Genomic DNA, 23,242 nt, shown 5'->3' on the forward strand with positions numbered 1-23,242 from the left:
ATTAAAAAAAAAAAAAAAAAAAAAATCAAGTTACAAACACTTGTAAAAGCCGACAAGCTCTCCAAGGAAGTCTATTAAGAGAGGGGGCAACAAAGTGCTGTCCAAAAATGCTCTGCTATGCATTAGGCTCTAGCAGAATTAAATGGTAAGCATGAGCTCCTCCAATTCAAAAGCCCGTGAAACGAGATGACCGGGGCGGTATTAAATCCTCTTGTTTCAATCAGTTGCTGCATAATCCCACAAAGCTAAATAAAGCCAAGTCTAGTCAGTGCATCACAGAGCTCAGCAGCCAAGGCTCAGTCTCACGTACAAGAGGATCAGACGTGCAGGCCTGCGTTAGGTCAGTCCAGAAACTGCCCAAGGTGCAAGCTCTCTGGAAGGGCAGTTATTAGCAAAAAAAAAAAAAACCCCACTGCCCAGCAAAACACTGGGAGCAGACTGTAAGGGCCTGTTTATTTAGTAACTTCAGCTTCTCTCCCTGCAACGAATAAAATACCCAAAGCACCGGGGCTAATTCTCTTGCCCGGTCAGACAGCATAGTGAAGCGATTCCAGGGGTGCTGTTTCCCCTTCACTGCTCTACCATAAGCGTTGTCATCCTCACTTTCCATTCGTTCTCTCTCACCTAGTCTGACCTGCTTCAAAGAGGTCCTAAACTGGCAGCAGGACTCAAAACAAGGTCAGTTTTTTGATATCAGTCTCTCCCATTATCCAGTGTATTGGGACACTGCAGTATCCATAGCCGCATACCTGCCTATGAAGCCAAACCAGCTTTCCCCCCCCCCCCCGGCTACAACCGGCAGTTTCAGCTCTGGGCAGCAGGCCACACAGAAATCCAAAGCTTCCTTTAGCCGCGCTGTGCTTCCTTCTTTCTGAATACCTGGAAGCAGCCAATGCCTACATTTGAAGGGAGATATAAATCTCCTGGCTACAACCTGGCAGTTTCAGCTCTGGGCAGCAGGCCACACAGAAATCCAAAGCTTCCTTTAGCCGCACTGTGCTTCCTTCTTTCTGAATACCTGGAAGCAGCCAATGCCTACATTTATTAACTTCTGAACGCAGCTGCCTTCCTCCCACACTGCTAGTCTTAGCTCACCTGCTATTTTGATGTTAAGGTTAGCATCCAGAAGTAGGTTTTCTGCCTTCAGATCTCTGTGGACTATATTACGACAGTGACAAAAGTTGACAGCGGCCACTATTTGCTTGAACTTTCTCCGGGCTTCCTTCTCGGCCATACGTCCGTGGGCCACCAAGTGATCTGTGGGGGACGAAGCGAAGAAGAAAGTGGTTATTGACACAGGGAACGCAACCCAGACAGGGGCTTCTCGCACGCTTGCAGCGAGCGGTGCAGAGGATGGCGATGGGGAACGACGCGGGCACCAGTGTGTTTTCCAGGTTCCAACACCAGACGGGGTCACCGCTGAAGCTACGGGGAAAGGGACTCTGGCACACCGCTGCCACGCCAGTGCCGCCTCCAAGTGAAAGGCTTTAAGCTTACAAACTTTCCTCTATTTAGAGGACAGCTGACGGGGCTGGCTGGAAAATCAGAACCGTTTTGTGAAAAGCGTAAAAGTTTTTACATCTTTTTCTACATCAAAATAAAACTTTTTCAACCTTTTCCTTCAGTCCAATACCAAGCCTCATACCATATTACCTCGACAGTGAGAGGTGCAGGTTCATGGCCACGTGCCATCCCTCCTTCCCTCTGTTTTTTTTCACAGGAAACGTGTCTTCGGTCTAACGAGCCTCACCAAAGGTAACTCTTGCCGCAACCAGTGAAGTCCCGGCTAGTTACAGAGACAGACAGCTCCTCAACTTCAGCTTTCTAGCTAAGAACCTGCCAGCTGCGGAAAGCGTTTAACAGCATCCCTCTTCAGAGGGAAAGCCACTCGTGACCAGATCGGAGGGAAACCCCGCTAACGCCCCGCAGTTTACGCCAGCTCCGCTCCAGCAGTCTGTACATCTGCCTCTGACCCACGCTCTCCTCGCTTCTGGTGGTCACAGGGCACTCCACAAGGTACACCGTGGCTGAGAGCCAGCCTAAACACTCCTAAAGCACACAAGCTCCCGTTACAAATGCTGCAACTCAGTACAAAAGTACAGCTTGAGGAACCGTTTTGCTTCTGCGGTGCGACAAAAGAAAGTCATTGCACGCGCTTCAAAACACGCGCAGGGGTTCCTGCCGCTCATAACCAGTCTCTGGGTACTTGCTGCTGTTTTGGTGCAAAAACAGGCTTGCGATATTCAACCACGCATTTCATTATAAAAATGGAGCTTGCCTCTACTACGGAAATCTGAGTACTCTAAAATACTTTGTTGAAAATCTATACTCTCCCTCAAAGGTAGTATTTGTTGCCAGCGAGGCTCTCCTTGGAAGCTAGCATTGCACACACGGATGGGAAAAGTCTCTCTAAGAGACCACAAAGGCAGGCATACAGCAGCAACCCAACTTACGTCGAGCCACTTAAAACCTGCAAGCGCCAGACTTCGGGAAGCCACTCGTCCTGCAAGCGGGGACGGACAGGCAGGAGACAGGCAGTAGGAATGGCAGAGAAAGGAAGAGGAGAAGCACGCCCCTCCCCTGAAGCACCGGCAGAACAGGCAACAAAGCTCTGCCAGGAAAAATGTAGAAGGCAAAGTAAGTGGCAGCTCAATTATGAAATGCAATTATTACCCTTTCCTAATATCTCTCCACCCTATGAGCAAATCCAGCTACAGCTGATGTAGCACGGTAAGAGATACGGGTAGGAGTAGCAGTGTGCAAGATTATGGAGCTGAGGACAGTGCTACAAAAAGAAAAACCCACCCAGGAGAAACCTGAGAAGCGTCCTGGAGAGCCCCCAGTAACCAGACGCGGGACCAGGAGGGTTCCCGAGTTTCCCCAGCTCGCGGGAAAGGCTTCGGAGAGGTTTGCACAAGCCCCCTCCCCTCCGGCGCGGGCCGGAGAGCGGGTTAGCAGAGGCACCAGCAAGCCGAACCCCGGGGGCTGCTTATCTCCTTGCCCGTTTCCAGAGGCTACGACTTCTCAGCTGGGCCATCGAGTCGACCTCGAAAGGCTTCTGGCCAAAAATAGGCCGAAGTGGTTCATTTCACTCCATAACTGGAGGGCTCGACAGAGATATCTGTTCTTGAAAATAACAAAAATAAATCACTTCTGAAGGTTTCTCGTCAGGTGGTTGTATTTTTCCCAGTCACCCATTAATTAAAATACCTGCGACATAATTGACTTGCAGTAAATACTAATTACCAAGATCCATCAAAGCAGTTCTGCTGGCTTCTGACTGCACAGCAACCTACTTCTCTACATTTGACTACTCATGTTGTGCAACAGAGCGGAGTTGTTTTTCAGAGAACTCGTCAATTAAGTTTTAGTCATCGGATAAACTTATTCCGTGAGCAAATCTGAACCAGGGCTGGGGAAGGAAATCCATCACCGATTCCAATATGACCCTCAAGTCACTTGCTAGGAAAAGCAAAATTTACTATCTCAAACAGCCCCATCATATTTCATTAGGTCATTTGCACGGCCGTAAATGTTTTACTCCAAAGAGTTGGGACACTGACAAGCAGAGTTAAGCAAGGGCCTGCTCCGGTTTAAGCATTACCACCGATCAACAGATAGCAGCTCAGCTCCTAAACACATCAAGGCCATTCACATCGTTTACTCCGCTTGAATTTGGGAGCGCAGCCTGCCGATAGCGCAAGCCCTCTTAAAACAAAGTGCGAGGCTCCAACCACTCAACGTTTTTGAAAATACCCGAGAGATTCTCCCGCAGGCCAGAAATCCAATCCCGCCACTGCAGCAGGCGTATTTCTACAAGGCGCTCCTAAGTGTATTTTTGCCCAAACCAAGTTCACCTGTCCCCCCCCCCCCGCACAGACAGCGACACATGCCGTTCGGTCCCGTGCACTTCGCAGAGTCTTGCTCTCAGGGGCTGCCCTGCCAGACGTCCGCTCGCCCAGAAAACTCCGCTGCCCCTGTCATTAGTCAGTCCTGCTTAGGCTGTGAAAAAATATCCTTTTAGGTTAGGCGTGAAATTTCACTGTTCATGAAGAAATGCGCGTGGAGGCCGGTCCCCAAGCTCTGCACGTAGGCACAGCACTTGGAGACCGCTGACATTTCTGCACAAGCTCCAGAGGAAGGACAGAAACAATGAAGCTACAGAATACTTCACATACCACCAAGGGCAACTGTATGCCAAAATTAACCATTGCAAGCTTAGTCTGCATAAACCACTCATGCAACGGAGGTTACAGAGATGACCTGACCGTTCAGCTGGGAGCCAGCACGCTGATCTCGAGTGCACCAAGTCCAGAAGCACAGGCTCGCCGCTGGGTCGTACGCACGTCAGCGCGCTCTCCGGGAGCAGAGGAGGCGTACGGCGTTGCTCCTTCGAGCGTTTTCCCGAGAGACATGAACGCACGATTTCATGTCACAACCCTTAAAAACATCTGTTGCTGTTCTCTGTACTTGCATGAAGCACCTGATGCTGCTCTCTGCATTAAAAAACACAGTAAAATCCTACACTGAAGGAAAAGCATCTTCTGGTTAAGAGACAGGACTGGTACACAAGTTTCCACTTTTCGCCTCTAGACAGGCTCCTCGCGCTTTTAAGTTGCTTTCTGTCTGGAAGGCAAACGCTGCTTAAGCTTCACATCTCCTCCGCGTGGTGGATTAAGTTAAATTTCCAGCGTATTTGGCGACCTTGTGATCTCAGAAGCAGCGGTGGATCTCTCTCTACCTTCTAGAGACCGGTACCGCATTGTTTAACGCGTCTGTCCAGCTCACGCTCAGAAAGCTTAGGACAAGCAGCAGGAGTCGGAGGGAAGGGGCAGAGGCAGCAGACGTGCTAACCGCATTAACCAGACGATCGTTTTGCCAAGTTTTCTGAGAATTTTCGTTAATCGACCAAGCACCCGTATTCTTGTCAGGGAGGACTGCAGATTGTTTACAGTATTCACAGTAAACCGCTGAAATCAAAGCAGACTTTTAGACTATATTCTCTTTGACCTCAAAAAAAGGACACTCGAGGGACCTGGAACAAAGAGCACCCGACGTTTAAAAGGAGACATTCATTTGTTCATGATGTCAAACCAGCAACCCAACAACACGCAAAACATGCAGAGGGACAAAAGTAACAATTTACGTTTTGCTGCTTAAGCCCACAGCAAAAGCAAGTCTTCCCCCTGATCCCCGCGCACCACTATGCAAGCAAAGTGAATTATCGAGACGTTTCCAGTAACAGATGAATCAAAGACACTTACGGCACAGCTTGGCCGCTGAAGGAGCTATCAGCCCTTTTACTGGAAATTCAGATAAACAGGTTGTGAGGCTCTCCCGGGTGCTAACCCAGGAAAGCCTGCAGAGCTCAGGCCAACAAGGGACAAGAAAGGCAAGCACCCAACACTGACTGACTGAAACTGTGGCCGTTTAGAGAAACTACCATTCTTTCAGCTAAAAATTCCATCCTATATTACTGCCTATGTAATATTTACAGTTGTATGGTACAGTTTAAGCCTTTGAAGGTCTTTTTAAAGCACCCAGGGAAACAACTCAGACTTACTTCTAACAAACCCTTGCAGTTCACGGAAGCGTGACGCTGTATTTCAGATTATACGAGGCACTCAGCCTTACACTGAGCGTTTAGCATCCAGAAAACCACGGTTGTCAGCTCCCCTCCCCCTTCTGCAGCTCGGCGCTACACTTTCGCATCAAAACCTACGTCACGCAGATGTCTAGACAATCAAGAAAAAGAGATAAAAGACTCAGCACAGGCACGTTTAATACGGAGGATTCCCCAGTGCCCAGAGTGACTGCACTGTCCACAGGCACCTAGCGGCTGTCCCTGCAGCAAGTCCAGCGGCTCCTAACAAGCCTGCCGTAGGAGGGACGGACATTGCCTTGAAGCAAGACGCGGACAAAGTTTTACCCTTAGCAGCAGGTAAGCCCAGGCTTCCATCCGCTGCACGACACTACGGAAGAGCCGGAGCGGGCGCGAAGCCAGCCCGCGCCGAGATACTTTCTCTCAGCCGCATGAGGACGTGAGATTCTTCAGTACTGGAGATGCTAACGACTGCAAGGAAACCTTTCCAAAACGGGTTGCTGTTTCCTCCCCGTAAATTGCTTCCGCTGTTAGAACAAAGTCTTAATGGCTCCTCAGGAAACTCCGATTACAAAAAGCTGAGACCCGAGTTTCCCCCTCTCTGCTCTAGCGCCGAGGGCGCGCGGGGCCTCGGGCAGCGCCTGAAAAGTGCTCAGAAGGGGCTAGCGGGGGCACAGCCTCCTGGCTTCGGTCTGGAAAAACGTCAGGGCTATTACACAACTGGCTGCTCCCAGCTATTGACGAGGACAAAATGCTGGGTAATGGCTAATGGAAATTAGCCATGCTAATGAGCTGAACTTGCTACGGCATAAAATATTTCAGAGAGCAATGAGATTTTCGCTTTGACTCATGTAGAAGGCTATTTTTGTAACCAGAAGAATTCATTCCAAGTTTGTATACGAGCTTGCACATAGTTCTGGATTTAAAAAAAGATGAGCCCATCTCTGCCAAATTCAACAGAAGAGGGAGAAAAAGTAAGAAGTGATTTATACTGTTCTGCGGTGATCCACACACAAGCGAACTCTAACACGCACTCAAGTGATTTGGCTGCAATTACGGCTCGCTGCACATGGTGAGGAGAGTTTCACAAGCCTTCAGAACTGCCGGGTGTCTAGCGCCGTGATTCACGTTTGAGGAAACAACGGAAGACTCAGCTGGAGGAAGTCAGGTTTTTCACCAGGCGATCCGCACTTTCCAAACAGCAGCTACTGCTCGCTTCTTCCTTCAGCCGTCACCTTCTCAGAGGAGAAATCCAAAGGACGTGGACAATGTTGAGAAGGCGGCGTGACAACCACCTACAAAGGTACTGAGGAACTGGTATTAGAATATTTTCACCGGAAACCAGCATTTTTCAGCTCAAGTTGTCTTATTTTCCTTAATTTAGGGCTTTTCTTGCTTCACTAAGAGCTTCATCTTTTATTACGACTCAGCCTCAGTTCCAGCAGAGCGGGAGGCTCTGACATCAAAAGTGCATCTACTGCAACGACTTAACAGGATGAAAACGAGAGTATTTCCATTTAGCTGACAGGCCGTATGTGACTGTCCTCACAAGGACATTGCCTGGAAGCAGATTTAAGCCAGCTCACTTCAAGCGCAAAGGATTTTCCCCCTTTCCCGAGGCTCACGTCGGCTGAGCTCGTAAAGACCAACCTTGCAAAATTCTGACTCTGTCACCTGGCACGGAATTCCAGTGTGTAAGTAAATCTCTATTTCTACGAGTTTCTTATTGGTCATGGCAGTAAAACAAACAAATTAATAAATCAGTCAACAGTTCTCGCATTTGTGCGGCACAGATACTTCTTTTTTTTTTTTTCCCCTTTAAAGAATAGCTTCTGCGGTCAAGAGAGCTCAGCCAAAACATTGTTAGCAGACAATGGAGTTTAAAATGGAAGCAACTAATACATGCTGAGATAACATCAGATATCAAAGAGATAAGAAAATACATGGTTTTGGGAACAAAATACTACAGAACCGCAGGACAGCCTCTTTCTTTGAAAGCTACTAACAAACACCAACATTTCCGCTCTAGTTAATGGGTTTCATGTAACTTGCTGGGAAGCAAAGTATTCAGCAACACTTCAAAATCCAACCGGATGACTATTTCCAACACCCTTAATCCCAAAGTCAGCATAAAAGAGGAGCAGAACCACCTGTCCACGAAACCCAAAGAAGAAACAGAGGTTAGGGAAGTTATTTTGCCATCGAGTTGGTATCATTTATTTCTTTACCCCTCTTGTCAAGGGAAAGTTTTCAGGCTGAAGGGCGTCTCTCAACCGAAACAAGAGAGCGCGGCAGCTATTTTCAGTTTACCGTAGTTGACCAAGTGCATTAGCTGATTAAAGAATGCAATAAACGTACTTACCAAATATTTCCCCTCCACTAGCATACTCTGTCACTAGATAAATCATCCTCTCCGTCTCCATAACCTGGACGCAAGGACAGAAAAGCGACAGATAAGGAGACTGCCGTGTGCAAAAAGAAATGTAACTAATTGAAAAGTTTTATTCCTTCGACAACACATGTAACTGCTTTCATCAAATGACAAATATTACTTCCCCATGCTTTACAGAGCTAGGCAAAGGAAAGGACAGGAACCGGGGAAAGAATCAAAGAGCAAGTTTTAAACACTAAATCTGTAGCTAAACACAACACTTCACCTGCACCTTCCTCCTCTCCCCTTTCCCCTCCCTCGAGCGTTTGCTCCCCGGTCCCGTCTTGTTCCAGCAGCCTGGGAGACTTTGCAGGGCTGTTGCAACCAAACTAGTTCGCCCTTCTCGTTAACCAGTCCACTGCGGGCACTAAAATAACCAGCACAATTTTGCCGAAGGGGGGAATATTCGCTGAATCGGTAAGTGACTTTCAAACGACTCAAGACCTGTTAGAAATAAACCAGAGCTCAGGCTTTGCTTCAGGGAGTCCGCACGTCTCAGCCAGGTAACACCCCGGGTTTTAACAGGTTTTTTACACACATTTGTAAGGGAGTATTAGGATTTTGGGGCCGTAGCAGTCCAACACGCCGAGGCCAGCAATTTATTAGATAAGATCTCTTTAAAGGACCAGGCACCGTGCAGCCAAAGGCAGCGAGGGGCTGACAGAGACCGATGCCACGCTCGGCACAGCAGCGGGGCCAGAGGACTCTCGGAAGCATACAACCGATTTCCGAGTGCAGTCCCATCACCCGTAGTGAAACCGGCCCTCCAAAATGACCTCGGAGTCCTCAACGACTTCTAGGAAAGTCCCTAGCAGGATGCAGAAGAGGAGAAAAGCATAGGGCGAGGCACTATATGCTAAAGATGGGCCCCAACTACATTTTTAATGCTTAACAGACAGCGGGCGATGTGCAACCACACTGGGCACAGAAAAAGCAGCCGATAACGCCTTCCTGTCTGCAGATTTGGTAAGGGTGGCTCCGAGGGCTGTTTTGTGACCGGATTATGTTTTGCGACCCGCCTTCAGGCAAGCGCACACTCGGGGTATTTTCCAAAACTCGATGCTACTTATTTAACAGGCTTCACAGCTTTGTCAATGGAAAAAAAACACAGCGCGTTTCACTTCGAGGGCGGCAGCGCTGAACCTCCGGTGCCAGGCACGGCAGGTCAATTTCGATACTGCCGGGTGCTTACGAAAGGCCTGGAAACGTTTTGATTTTGTTTTGGCTTTTCTGTTTCAACGACAAGTGAAAGTTCACCTTTTGACACGAAACGGACTATTATATCCCAGTGGAGAAGCTAGGTACTCGGAGCCCAGCGCTGCTTGTTCTTACTAAGAATTAGGACTCGAACATGTAGCTTCGTATTTTAAAGAACACCCGCCTGATCCAGACAACGGGCAGCTGCTCCAGCAGCTGGACTGCTATTATTCTGAACGTTGAAACAGGAGTATAACGAAGAGGAACCTCAGTTCTGCCCAAGCGCCACGGGGCGTGACATACAGCTCCCGCTTCGTGGTGATACCACCTGTCCAGAAAACCCTTAGGTAGATATTTTTAAGGGCATTTCCATTTCCAGTCAGAATCTCTTACATTACAGACTACTATCGTTAGAGACACTTTCTCCTCTTTCGCTTATACCTTTTAAGTTTTATAAGCTCAAGGAAACGTGATTTTTAAACTCAGGTTCCTGATGAAAAGCTGTGGAAGGCTCTGAATTCCCAACTCCAGGTTTTAGTAGGTGTTTTTATCTAAAAATAAATGCCACTGAAAGTACCCAGAAAGAACGGCCAGATGAAACATGCTCCACAGCAGGTACTCTTTTCTCACCTTAGCGAAGCTGAGCCACAAGTGTCACCTGTTCAGCATCATATAAAAACTTTAGGTGGAACAAAACAGGTTGAAAAAGGTTTTTTTGGCTCAAAAAAAAAAAAGCTTCAAGGAGTCAGTGTGCAAAGAAGCATTCCTTAAGTACCTTAAAAATGCTGCAATCCTGCAGTGTCTGCCGTAAGCATCTCACACTTGGCGTTGGCCAAACTAGCCAAACATTAACCTCTGTCACTGCTACTCAGTTTTAACTCTTCGGAGCCCAGGTAAATACTCATATCTATCAGGCAGAGAGAAGAAGCAGACTGGGCTGGACCAGACAAGAGTTAGTTCTAGGGAACGGCAACTTCTATTGAGGGTTACCACAACTTCTCCCTTAAAAACTACACACAAACGTTACGTTACAAAAGGAAATAACCCCAGCATATTTCCCCCAGGATTTCAACTTTTTAACGTTCTGGTGCCTGCCACCCGAGTCAGGCAGCCACAAACAGGAGACCGACCACCTTCACTAGCCTCTTGCACCTGAATACTTCCCCAAGACGAAGGGCCCTGGACAGCCCTTTCTCTGCTTCGCACGCCGGCCCCAGGAAGAGCTAACTTTCCATCCACAGCTTGGATGGAAGTCCCCCCCCCATTCCCCAAGCAGCCTGCGACTGTGAGCCCTCTGGCATGTGCACTGCCGCAGCAAAGGGGGAGGTAGTTCCGCGTGAACCTGGCAGTCAGCGGTCAGCTCTGGCAGGATCCCGGGAAGGAGCCTCTGTCCCACAGCTTCCCAGAACCGGGACTGCAAGCAACAAAGGAGAGTTTGTACAGAGCTTTTTAGCGCTCTCCGGTTGTAAGTCACTGCTTGAGCCCTTGTATCAGAAAGGCCCGGGGAGGGACTCGTTCATCTGCCCAACAGCTTCCGAAACAGCATTTAAAGTTTCACCAAGGTGATGGCTTCCTTTATTCCTCTGCTCCCTGCTCGTCTCTGGCCTGTGCAACCTCCTTGCTGTTCTATTTGATCGTGCAGTCGGAGGGGCACCACCAAATACGCGCGTAACAGGCAACACACGTGGCTTCTGTCTCTGGTGGTTTTGTTTGCAGACCAAAAATGCCAAACAAGCTGGAGAAAAAGTCTGCAACCAACGTTCAAAAGCAGGTCTGCCGCTGCCATTGATGGCCGTCCAGGAAAGCACAGAGCAGATCAGCACGTCCTCAGGGCCACAGGGCAACTGGGCAGGGGGGGGGGGGGGGAGCGGGGGAGCCGCGGCTCTCGGTGCCACGGAGGGGGGAGCCGCATGCTTTCAGTCCTGCCAGCGGGTGAGACCTACCCTCTCCCTTAAATTGGGAAGGGGAGCCCGCATCCGGTTTCAACCAGGAAACTGAAGAGCACACAATAGCCATAAACAAATGGCAAGAGGCCAGCCCGCAGCGGAAGCGTGACCTCCCAGAGAAGAGAAGGATTAGCCACACTTCCCCGCCCCTCTAATCAAAGTACTCTGAGACCTAGAAAACATAAAGGACTTTCCCAGTATCTCACCTAGGAGAAACGGAGGGATAACCCTAGAGAAAGCACTACTATACAGCGTAAAGCTATAGCGCAGGGGGATGGAAAACCCACTGCAGAGTGCTCCTACCTGGTATAACCTGATGATATGTGGGTGGCAAAGCATCTTCATGATCTGAACTTCTCTAAATATCTTCTTCAGGTTCTCTTCATCCAGCTGTGTCTTATCAATTATCTTTATGGCAACCTAGCAGGAGGGGAAACAAAAGAGAGGTTATTGACCCGATCGCATATTAGGAAAAGCATTTTTTAAAAACAAACACTGCATACAAGACCCTGCTGGGCTGTACAAAAGCAGAATACGTCGTCCCCGCCTCAGAGAGCCTGGGATCTCCGAGCAGCCTCCCAGAAGCCAGCCAGCTTGCCGTAAGCTGGGCAGGAAGAAGCTTTGTTTCCTCGCTCTCAGCACATCTTCCCTACAGAGGGTACCTCGTCAAGAGAGCAGTGTTGCAGAAGGCAGTGGGATTTTTAGGCTGTCGCCCGTTACCGCCACACAGCACCTTCACAGAGGCGCCCAATACTGTACTGAAAAGCAAGCGATTTCTGAACTCCTGGACATATTTCAAGCGAGCCCAAACATTTGTTCTGTTTGCTCAAAGGAACCGGCTTCCTAGATCTCACCACCCAGCTTCACTCTTCAGCGTCGCCGCTGTCGTGTTAACTTACCGCTGGAGGACGTGCCCAAACAGCAGCCTGAGAGCTGCAGTGCTTCGGCACAAGGGCAGCAAGACAGGTGGAGAAGTTGCCAGCTAGCCACACAGAGGGGGAACAGCTTTCAGGGACTGAAATCCAGCCGGACGCAAGCGGAGCGGACTCTGTCGCATTATCCACACAACGCCTCACCATAACAGGGCTGGAAATGGGGGGGTGGGGGGTCAGGCTTCTAACAATCGAGGTATTTATTTATCTATTTTAAACCAGAAGTGCTCTATAACGCTACACCAACGTAGCCGAAACGAGTCTAAGTGCTTCCAGTCAGCTGCTTGCCAGCCTCAAAGACTTCCTTGCTTCTCTTCCCTCCACCTTCCCCGAGCATCCTTCCCCGGCGCTGGCGGCTCCCAGCTCTTTTGGGCACGGACAGTAAAGCCATCAGACTCCAAACAGGGAGACGCTTCTGTGCTAAAAAGTACCTCCCCTCAAGCCCACCGTAAGAAAGTAATCTGTTTCATCCAACACGCACAGATAACAAGGAAAGGAATCTTTTCCGGAAGGCCTGATTTAGCAGGGGAGAAGAGGCAATTCTCTCAGCCAGTGCAACATGTTGCTGGAGCAAACAGCTGAGAGAAAAGGCTGCTCTTACCGGCAGAGGAACATTTGCACTGCTTCTTCTAAATCAGATTTCAGCCTTGAGTTAGTAAGTACCCTCCTCCCCACCAAGAAACAGCAGCGCGAGCGAGCAGCTATAGTACGCCAGCCTAGTTCCAGATTTGTGGACTGAATTAACAATCCACCGGCAAGTTTTCTCGCTTAGAGGTTATTAAGTTCCCCCCCACCAAGAAACAGCAGCGCGAGCGAGCAGCTATAGTACGCCAGCCAGATTTGTGGACTGAATTAACAATCCACCGGCAAGTTTCAAGTTTTAGAGATGGCACTCTCCCTGGGAAAAGAACCGCTTTTACAAATCTTCCGCCGGTTGCTTTGCTGAAGCGTCATTTACAAAACTTCTGTCAAGGAAGACTGCAGAATCATGCAAAGACATGGGGAAGGGCATGCAAAGCAGCACTGCGGTAAAAAACGCTGACGATGCACAACCGGAGAGATTTGACACAGGAGCCCAAAGCCCAATTACATAAATGCTTAGCTGGTAACAGACTCCGGCATTCGCTAGGGATGAGGACAAGTGTTCCGCGCACAGAGGCGTGCCATGTCCCTGGACAAAAAACCACAGTGGCACACGATCCGCAAGACACGTGCTTCTCCTCCAGCGCCCAACCCCAAGTGCAATGCTACATGATGCTCTAACAGGCATGGCGCTGTTTGGAGAACAAGAAAAAAATAAAGAAAAGGATCTTTAGGGTCTTTAAGGGAACAATCTGAAGCACATGAAAATTAAGCTTCGTATCGTATGACAAAATCCTTGCCGGGGGAATAACTGCCCTGCATGTAAGCAGAACGCAGCAGAATCCCGAAAAGGCACCAAGTACAATAAGCCGTTTCTTTCATTTGAAACCCTTAATTCAGAGTGCAGGAACGACTCCAGACTCCCAAGTCACTGAGCATGCTTCCTGCAGCAAGAACAGAAGCTGACAGGCAGCCAAGGTCTGGCACTCAGCACTAGAAGCTGCTGGCAGGAACGGGGTCAGAGCCGAGACGCAAGGTGAAACGGCAGAATCAGTCCCCACTCCGTGACGCTGCCAAGCACTAACCGGCAGTGGTTAACAGGGTGACGAGCCACCGCTGTCCTGTTCTAGGCCGGCAGCGTCCTGGGCTGCTGCTCATCCTCTGCTGAGGAGCGGATAGGCGAGAAGCGCGCCTTTCATTTAGCTAGGGCTCTGGCAGATCTGCACCGTGTAGTTTCAAGGACAACGCTCAGGAGTGGACTGGGAAAGTTGAGAGAGCCAGAGTGGGCTTGGAGAGCACTCGCTACACGCTTTTCACCAAGGATTTTCCCTGCAAGAACGAGCTTTTGTAAAGCTGAAACCAAGATACGTAAAAAACTAAGAGCAGCTTCCTCAAAGAGCGAAGCCAAGATGTCTACCGAGAGACATGAGTCATTTTCAGGCACAAATACGTAAACGAAAATCCACAGATCTGGAGTATTCCTAAGCTCCTTACTCATTTCCCAGCTCCGTATTTGCTCTAAGGAAATCTCATTTCCCAGCTTAATTATACGGCTTGAGTCGACGCTCTTGGCCAAGTTCAAGGTATGTAGAGCATTCGATTGAATATAGCTTGGTCAGTAGGGCCAGACGAAACAGAAGAACTGAATTACTCTGTTTTTCTCTCCGGTAACACGGGGCAGGCAGAACTGGGCTGCCATCTCACCCGCTTGCCTGCCCCACGCTTGTCACCTCGCTTGTCACCTCGCTACGCTGCGTGCTTTGCACGCGGTGCCCTGAAACTCCACGCCCACAAGACACACAGCACCTGAATCGGTAGCAAAGGAACACAAACGCCAGCCAGAAGATGTCTTCTGGTGAAGGATCTTATTGTGAGTTCGGCCAAACGGGTGGCCCTTGAGCAAACCTAAACCCATCCTCAAAAGCTATGAGGAGGAGAGACCTGGCATTTCTGAAGAGGTTTCTTCAGAATGTTTTCATTCCATTCGAATGCCTCCAGCAACTGATGTAATATAAAAGGTAAAAGTCTCCTGAAAAAGCCTGGGGAAACCACCTTGCGCTCCAGTTTCAGGAAATTCAGAGCTTCCTCACGAACGTGCGAGGGTGGAAGTAGGAAATCCCCTCCGCGCTCGCCGCAGCAGGGAGAGTGCAGGGAATTTCGGGGGGGGGGGGCTTGCGTTCCACCTAGGGCTTTGTGGAGGGACTCTATTCAGTTCGGTTCAGAGGACTGCTTTTTTTCCCCAGAGGGAAGGAGCAGTTTAAAGGCTTTCCAGAACGGAGCAAGTTGTTTTTCTCCACTCCTGCATTTCCCAGCTGGCTAATATTCTCCCTTGCCTTGAAAGACGATTCAGGATTTCAACAGAAAAAAGACCGGCTGAAGTCCTCTGGTCACTGCAGCCAGACCGACTTCATCTAAAACTCGGGTCGCAGGGGAGCAGCCACAATGGATTCAGCCCTGCTAACTGCGCGCTTTCCTTCCTTTGGGAAAGTCCGCCCTGCCTAAGCCTCCCGACCAGGAAAGAGCCCCTGCAACTGCACGCCCTCCTCCTCCTCCTCCTGGGTCTTGCTCCGTCCTCCAAGCTGTCGATGCAGGTCACGCGCAGAAGCTTGCAGCTTTTGGTCGCAGCTCTCCCTGCTCGCAATAACTTGCTGCTGCCATCACGAAACCGTCTCACCCCAGGAGGAAGCATCAAGTACAGGCAAACAGGTTCCTCGCTCCAACCGAAGGGAGCACTAATGTTTATGGCACCACTAGAACTAGAGCTCTGTAATACCACTTATGCAAAAGGAACAATTTTCAGGTAGTCTCGTGAAACACCAGAAAAACCCCAAACCCAAAATCAAGCGCACTCCCTCGCGCTTACCAATACCGTATAAAACAGAGAGGAGAGAGCAAGACTAAACGTCATTAAATAAAGCACAAATTTAGCTACAATTAGAAGTGGAAGAAAACCACGATCGGGTTTCTTAAACAATGAAATACTATAAAAAAGGAGTCTGAAAAATTAACTGCTCCTTTATCAGAAGTCAATGAAGCTTACAGGCAGTAGGATATATGCCAAGTCTGGAGCATACATGCTGCTACCAATTAATAAAATGTTCTCTCCATTTCTAAAGATTTCTTTTTTTTTTTTCCTTCTTGGATCCAAGCAAAATTACACTGGTAATTTGAGGAAGAAATTGTTATTTGGAAGACATGTTAAGTTGCTAAAAACAACAGCCGGTAAAGAGAGGGTAAGGTGTTCAAACTGACGCCTGCAAGTCACTGCGGGAGTCTCGCTCTTCCGAGCCAGGCGGCTTGTCCACTTTATTTCCAGATTTTTCTTCTCCTGGTGCACGGCAGCTGAACACTGCTCTGTATTTTTCTCGATTCTACAGCCGCCCTGAGTATGTGTGCATGCCAGGCGAGAGCCTTGTGCGAAGTAGTGGAAGTTTCAGCCGCAGATTAGCATGAAAGGAAAAGGGGTAGTTGAGGAACTAAAGGAGAAGTACTGAAACTCTGGAAGGCCAAAAGGGCGCAAGCAGTCATCACCGATACCAACATCACACGGAAGTCAAGAGGGACGGAAACGGCATTTCAGGCCAAAACAGCAAGTTGCTTTCACTGCACCCCAAGAGGCTCGCGGATGTGAGCTCCCCGGTGTCCCCAGCGAGCCCGGGCTGCCCCTGCTGCCCCAAGCACCGACCATTTTCTGCATCCCAGCACACGGAGCCTTCGGATTTCCCGGCTAGCAAAAACACGGGGTTCTCCTGAAGTTCTCGAAGTATAAACAGAATTCTAAGTTCCTGGTTTGCACTCAGAGATCCGATTTTAAAATCTGGTAGCCACCAGAGCTAGGAGATCACGCCAAGGGCGAGCGTCTCCTAAACGAGGCACAAGCCTTGGTACAGGAGAGACTACCGACTTGCAGGAATTAAAATTTATATAGACATCCTGTTTATCAGCTAAGCGCGGCTAATATTCATACAGACTTCCTCGAATCAATGCCGCCCTGCCAACGAGAAGGGAAATAAACTGCTGGGTGCCCAGCGGACGGGCAGGAGGAGGACGGGGGCGGCACGGAGGCAGGGAAAGGACAGCCACCGTGCCCTTAACTGCTCCAACTCCTTGGAAAGTACGTAAGAGAGGGGGAAAAAGGTAGGAGCAAACAGTCTGTTTTCAGTGGAAAGGAGCCATGAAACAGTGAACATTTCCTTTTTCCTCTGTGCAGTGAACAAAGGAAAAGGCTGAAGACCCTGTCCTGGGCTACCATCTATTGCTTCATGCCGCACATTTGCTTCGATCTAATTATAAGGATAATTAAAACTTCCTGCATGGGTATCATTCCACAAAGAAACCACCTTTTCCGTTTCGGTTCCATTGTGCCTATAGCGCCATAAGTTAAAACCAGGAAAAACCCCACTTCTTTCGGAATGCGGCCACGTGATCGGTCTCATCGGTAATCGTTATAGAAGTGTAATTATGCCAGTAAGCGTTCCCATAAGCCAGCAACCGATCTCCTCGATCTAACAAGAGCCAACAGATGGCACCGACAAATTGACTGCGTTGAAAAAAAAATCAACATGTTTATTTAGGAGAAACACATTTCCTAGAATTGTTCTGAGGAGTCCTCCTGCTCCACATTCCTCCTGGAAAACCCTCAGTAAACATTCGCTGGATCTGTTCTGCTCTAGACTAACACGTCCATGCAGCTCGGTTCCCGTGTTGCTCTGTGAGGGCACACGGCAGAGGACAGCTGAATGAAAAGCTGCCAGCAGTGCAGGTCTTTGGACTAATAAATGAATAAGCCTGGAGAAGGCCCATCTGAAGGGAAAGGCAGGCAGCTGAATTCCTTCTACATTTGCCGGTTATGTCAGCTAAGAAGCCCTCTCCTTTCCATTCACTAGAGCTACAGTCTTACTAGGCTGACAACGCGAGCCGTCAGAGGGACGGACAGAGGAGGACTTCTCTTTCCAGCTGCTCCTGCCTGCCAGAAACGCTTGGGAAGCTCGGGAACGTGGCCTGCTTGGATTAAGCAGCTGCTGGAGGGGTAAAAACCACTCCAGTAAGCAGATACCGAAGCTGCACAGGACCTTCAGGAGAACTCCAGGAGCAGAGACCAGAATTAAGACAGAGGGGGGAAAAAAAGAAAAAGGAAAAAGAAAAATCAAAAGAGAAAAACCTGACGTCAGCAGCGGATGCAAACTGCAAAGCACGGCAGTCCCAGCCCAGCGCTGACAGCACAACACACCTCAGGAAGCCTCTGGGGTACGATCATATTTGGATGTTAAATACAGCATCCTCCGTACCTTCTCTTTGCTGCAAGTGGGACGGTGAGCGTTGAGCTGCTGCAATGCACCTACCGAGGGGCTGAAGCTCGACTGTTTACTCTCTCCAGCTGACCTGCACCACACTACACGCCCCGGCGTCACCACGTATCCCATGCCGTGGACCAGGCTCCGCCGTTGCCTTTTCCCCCCACGTTAGAGCCGTCTAGTCAGAAGAGCTCTGCAGACCAGCTAAGCAAGCGAGTATATACAGAAGATGATATGCGTATTAGCTACACGTAGAGGCGGCTTAGCTGGCATATGGACACACGGCTGTGAGAAAAACAAAACCTGAACTCTAGGCTACCGTAGGCCGTGCCCCTTTTCGGGAGCTCAGTTTGATAGATGTCGCTCTACAGCACCGCCGCGTTTCCGTATGGACAGTCGGATGGCAGCGGCACATGTTTTTCAGGCAAGCTGTCATCACAAGTCTGCTCGTGTGTTTAGGGTCACTGGAAAAGTGCTCTCTCTAGATGCAAATAGGCAATTTGTACAATTTTTAGTCCTAAGAAAATGCTCGACAAAAAAGATGCACTGTAACTGACGTTCTAGATACCCAGACAATAGCTTGTTACGGATCCGGTGAGACTTCCCTTGACAAGCTCACGGGCCAAATAGAGGCATCTCCTCCTCGGAATTAACCAACCAGCAGAATCCACCTAACTGAACACGATGTAGCAGATAAGACTAGGCCATTCTGCAGCAAAATCGGTGGCTTTTGGAGGTGGCACAAAAGCAAATATTGGCAGCAACTGAAAGCAGGAAACTGTGGACCAAGACGCGTATAGAAAAGTCGCATTTGCTCAGGAAGGAAGTTATCACCTTGTCCACATCCCTCTTCAGAATCAATGCAGTGACTTGTGTCTTGCGCAAGGTGAAGAAAATACCGATGGCGTTTTGAGAAAAGTCAATACGTCCAAATCCTCTTGGCCTGCTGCAGTGTTAATACCCTGCTTGTGTGAACGCTGTACTCTGCTGTGACCTTTCCTTGTCCCCAGGGGAACAGAACTGGGATTTCAATGACAGAAGCACAAAACCCACATTCACGTCTACAGCTCAGCACACCAGCTAAACCCAGTTAAGAAAATCTCATCATTTCAGCGCCTGTACAACAGCCTACAAACGCGGTTGGAACCGTCGCAGCCAGAGGAAACTCATCTACAACACCCCCTAGGAGCCCAGCCTCTGCCCGTGCTGACAACCGAAGTGCCGACTCCCCGTTTCCCAGTCTCGTATTAACACTACACTAGCAGCTGCAGCTTCTCTTTTCAAAAAGAAACTATCAAACACATACAAGAGGTGAATGCCCCCCGCCCAGAACACACCGCTTCACAGCGTGAGCTTCGGTGTCACACGGTGACTTAATCCCGAACGCAAATTCTTTCTTTTCCTGTTCTGAAAGATGCGAGGGATGACAGGTATACTCTTGCACGTTCGGCCACAGCCGGTGAGGAATAATGTTCTGCAAGCAACCAGCAAGCTTGATCGCATTGCTAAAACCCGCTTCCAGGAACTGTATTCTCCTCCGCTTGTCACAGTTACCTTGCACCACAGGTCAGCAACGGCACGGTTCTGTAGAGCTTCTCCTAATTATTTCATCACCTGGGGTAACAGCAGGAAACAATAGATTGATTCCAAGTTACCTTCACTGGCTGCCGAACGTGCTAACGCGAAGTCACGGGCTGGTTGAACAGCATTCAGGGCACTAGGACTGCAGAGAAAGGCAAGGGAAACCTAACTGGAGACGCCAGTTAGATAAACAAACCATTCCAGGGCATGAAGAACCTCCTTCTGCGAATGGGAGCTGCTGCAAGCGCAAGTTCTTCGGCTTGCAGCAGGGACACACCACGAAGCATCACCTCAGACTGCAAACAGAAGACTTGGGAAGAGACAGCACGGAGGGACAGGCCGCAGTGCTTTGCGCGGACCTGCACCAGCCAGCTGCTGCTGGTTTGCTGCGAAGAGCATGCCTCGGTTGTACGGTACCGCTACGTAACGCTGCAAAACCTGACGGCTGCTCAGGGAGTTACCCGGGCTTCAGGCTGACCCGAAGAACTTGAGAGGACCAAACTGTGACCAAGGAGGTCGGCCATCTGCAGCTTAAGCGCAGGAATCCCTTAAGCTACACCACATATACCTCCGGTCTTCATCCTTCTTAGAGGCAAGATTTCCAGAATCTTCTCTAAGTCCTGGTCAGATGCTGAATCTCCTGGTCCCGGCCACTGCTGCCTTTTCTTCTGCAGCTACAGCAAGAGACTACGCTGGATTGAGCCGAGGACAGAGCAGGTCTTCGCAAACCAGATTGTAGCTAGCCACACCTAACCAATTCAAACAAAAGCACGGTATATTCACACAACTACTGTCTCTTCTAAATTCCACCAGGTTTACATCACAACTGACCCCTCCATCTTGTCATTTAGCACTCTGTTACAAGAGGAGAAAAACCCTCCAGCTCCACGGCTCCAGCTGACGTTTGTGCCAGTAATTTGCTTTTAGTTCAGAAGCCTTAGAAAATTACTATAATGCTTAGCAGATGCAAGTCTAAGAACTTCACAGGAGCCAGAACCATGAATTAGAGGTGGTATGGAAAATTATTTATTTATCTAAGTCAAGGGGGGGGAAAAAAAATATCAAAGCACACCCACAACTGCCAGCCTACAGTGATGGCCTGTACTGCTACACTTAAATATGTCCACATGTCCGTCCACAGATAGCAGGCACAAAAAACTGAATGCCTGGTTATGTGATTTATTTGAACTCCTTCGCATCTTGACTATAAACGCAGAATATCCAAGAACCGGTATTAAAGCTTAGCTTAAGCCTAAGGGAAAAAGGCTTCGGTAAAAGCCAGGTAAAGGCCCCTCTCCCCACCCGTGTCGGACCCCCCAGCACAGCTCTTCCTTGACTTCTTTACGTCTTGCTTCCGCCTCGGGACCTTTGATCTAACGAGAGTCTTTCGACGGCAGAGATTGAGATCTCCCAAACCAGCGCACGCTGTAATCAGTTCACAAAACTCAAGCTGCAAATCAGGCCACTATCTGGTCAAATCTAACCCGAGTTGCAGGTGTAAAACACGTCATACAGACATTTCATGGGAAAGCAGCTTTTGCTTGTAGCATTAGCAGTGGCCCTACAGTAATTACAGGGGGATCTACCCAGGCAATGCAAGTACTGTGTGGGTTTGCTGGGGTGAAAGGAATGAAAAGTCAGCAACGAACACCGCTGTGGTTCAGCCGTACGATCTGCTGACAGTCTGCAGCGCTACCTCCATGGGTTCCATGCAAATTAAAAGCAATCTTGGCACTCACTACACAAAGACTGCACTTGCTAATTAAAACCGGTTTTGGAATGAGCTTAGTTAAACAAGTGCAGAACCTTACGGAGGTACGTTTAAATTGATGTAAACCAGTTAACTCAAATGCGATGTGAAGAAGCAGATCCCGGTCACATAAGCGTGACCGTTCCATAGAGGAGGCTCAGATCCAGTCACTCTGGCCAGCAGACGTGAACGTAGCATTTCTGCTTCGGCCTGACCGCACTCTCACTTACGCTACAGCTTGGCCTCCCAGCAACCTGCACACAAGCGAAGCCAAGAGGCGAACCACGATCTGGGAGGACGCTTGCCCACCTTGGTCCCCTTTCAATACAGGTGATCCTCCACCTCGGGGCACCGCGTTCAAACTGTTTTCTTAATCCCTCTCCACCCATAAAGCAATTAAGCAGCTGAACTTTTGTCCAAAAGCACAGAATCAGCAAGGTCGGGCCACGTCTGCGCAACGCTGGCCATCAGGACCCGGCACCGACCTCATTTTAAATCAAGGAGAATGGAAGAAAGGTCTGGGAAAACGAGATGACAGCACAGGATGTTCTTGCCTTTATCTGCCGTATTTCCCACACACGTAGAGCGGTGCACGGCACGTAGGAGGGGAAGCACAAAGCAGCTCGCGTGTGCTCCGCTCCGCACCTTGGCAGCGATGGAAAGAGCTGAGCATCTCAGGGGGAGAGGGAGAGGAGGGGGAGAGCCGCGAGGACGTCACGGGGCAGGATCCTGCGGGAGGCCGGGTTGCCTGGAGACGGAGCCGGCAAGAAGAGGAGGAAAAGCCATTGCCGGGAAGAAAGTCGAAACGCCTTTCACAAGCAGGGTTCAATCCCATGCCCCGGCACACGGTCACCGAGGGGAGTTTAATCAGAAAGGACATCGTCATCTAACGCGGCCGCGGTTGTTCCAGGTTTCTTCCGGAAACTGCATTTGTGACTCTGCCCAAGCGTTTCACGTTGTCAGTTGTCGTTAATGTAAAGTTTCTGGCAAACTCAAATGCACATTAGCTTCCCCCACCCCCCATATTTCACACCTTCTAACAACCTAAAAAAATCCTGGTGCTGCATCACAGCTCAGCGCACAGCAGAGTCCCCCGGACCGCTACAAAATGCCTGACAGTAACCAGGTGAGACCAGAAAGATGTCAGTGAACCTCAGAGGGCATTTATGCTCTGGGTTTACCATAGTTCTTTTGTTTGCAAAGACGGGAGAGGGGAGGAGACTGCAGTGAATTCATTTACAGTACCAGTCTGACACGTGTGCCAGACACCCCCAGTGACATCCAACATAACGCAGCGGGCCGTAACAATATCGGGAAAATTAGACCACTTCTGAGAAAAGCTTGCTGTCATTAAGCGCTAGGATCTCCCCGACTTGCAGGAATTACACCCAGAACGATGCCGACTGGCACGGAGTTGAAGACGCGACTTCCGCACTTCCACTCAATGCTGGTACAATCTTTTTTCAAACGCGGAGTTGTTTAATTTGTCCCTACCTCACAATCTCTCTGAAAAGCCCCATGAAGGAATAAGAAGATAAAAGCCATATGGAGAAGTGCGTTGGACCGTCTGCGACTAAAGCCATCGACTTTTTCTTTCGGACACTTCCACACGTCAACGCCTTTCGTGGTTACTTCTTCCACCGGCTCCGCTCCCACCCCTCTGCCAGCCACCCCCAGCGGCAGACGAGGGGGGAGCACAGCGCCCAGCCCAGCGGCACAGCCAGCTGGTCAGCTTCAAGGTTGCGCTGCGGCCTAAGCATTCAATAAAAACAAGGTTCAGTTTACCAACACCTTCAATACCCATTTGTCAATATTACGACAGGAGATGTTAGTTGTACGTCCTGACTGACCACCATTCGGACACTGGACTCCGACCATCTCTTGAGATTGCCATTTTAAGATTTGCAGCGGCTGTCGAAGAGCCAGT

General features: G+C 49.5%; 1 protein-coding gene across 1 annotated transcript in view; it reads right to left on the reverse strand.

The window, feature by feature from the left end:
• SIK3 (SIK family kinase 3) overlaps positions 1–11,592 on the reverse strand; it is a 51,792-nt gene extending 40,200 nt beyond the window's left edge. Inside the window, exons 1-3 of the mRNA XM_009273511.2 lie at positions 11,480–11,592; positions 7,965–8,028; positions 1,096–1,257 (exon numbers count right to left, since the gene is read on the reverse strand). Of these exons, the coding sequence (XP_009271786.1) occupies positions 1,096–1,257; positions 7,965–8,028; positions 11,480–11,521 (268 nt within the window). The 5' untranslated portion in view covers positions 11,522–11,592. The remainder of the gene's footprint in view (positions 1–1,095; positions 1,258–7,964; positions 8,029–11,479) is intronic.
• Between the last annotated feature and the right edge of the window lie 11,650 nt (positions 11,593–23,242).

Source organism: Aptenodytes forsteri, unplaced genomic scaffold (assembly GCF_000699145.1).
Source record: "Aptenodytes forsteri isolate BGI_AS27 unplaced genomic scaffold, ASM69914v1 Scaffold187, whole genome shotgun sequence".
Taxonomy (NCBI): Eukaryota; Metazoa; Chordata; class Aves; order Sphenisciformes; family Spheniscidae; genus Aptenodytes; species Aptenodytes forsteri.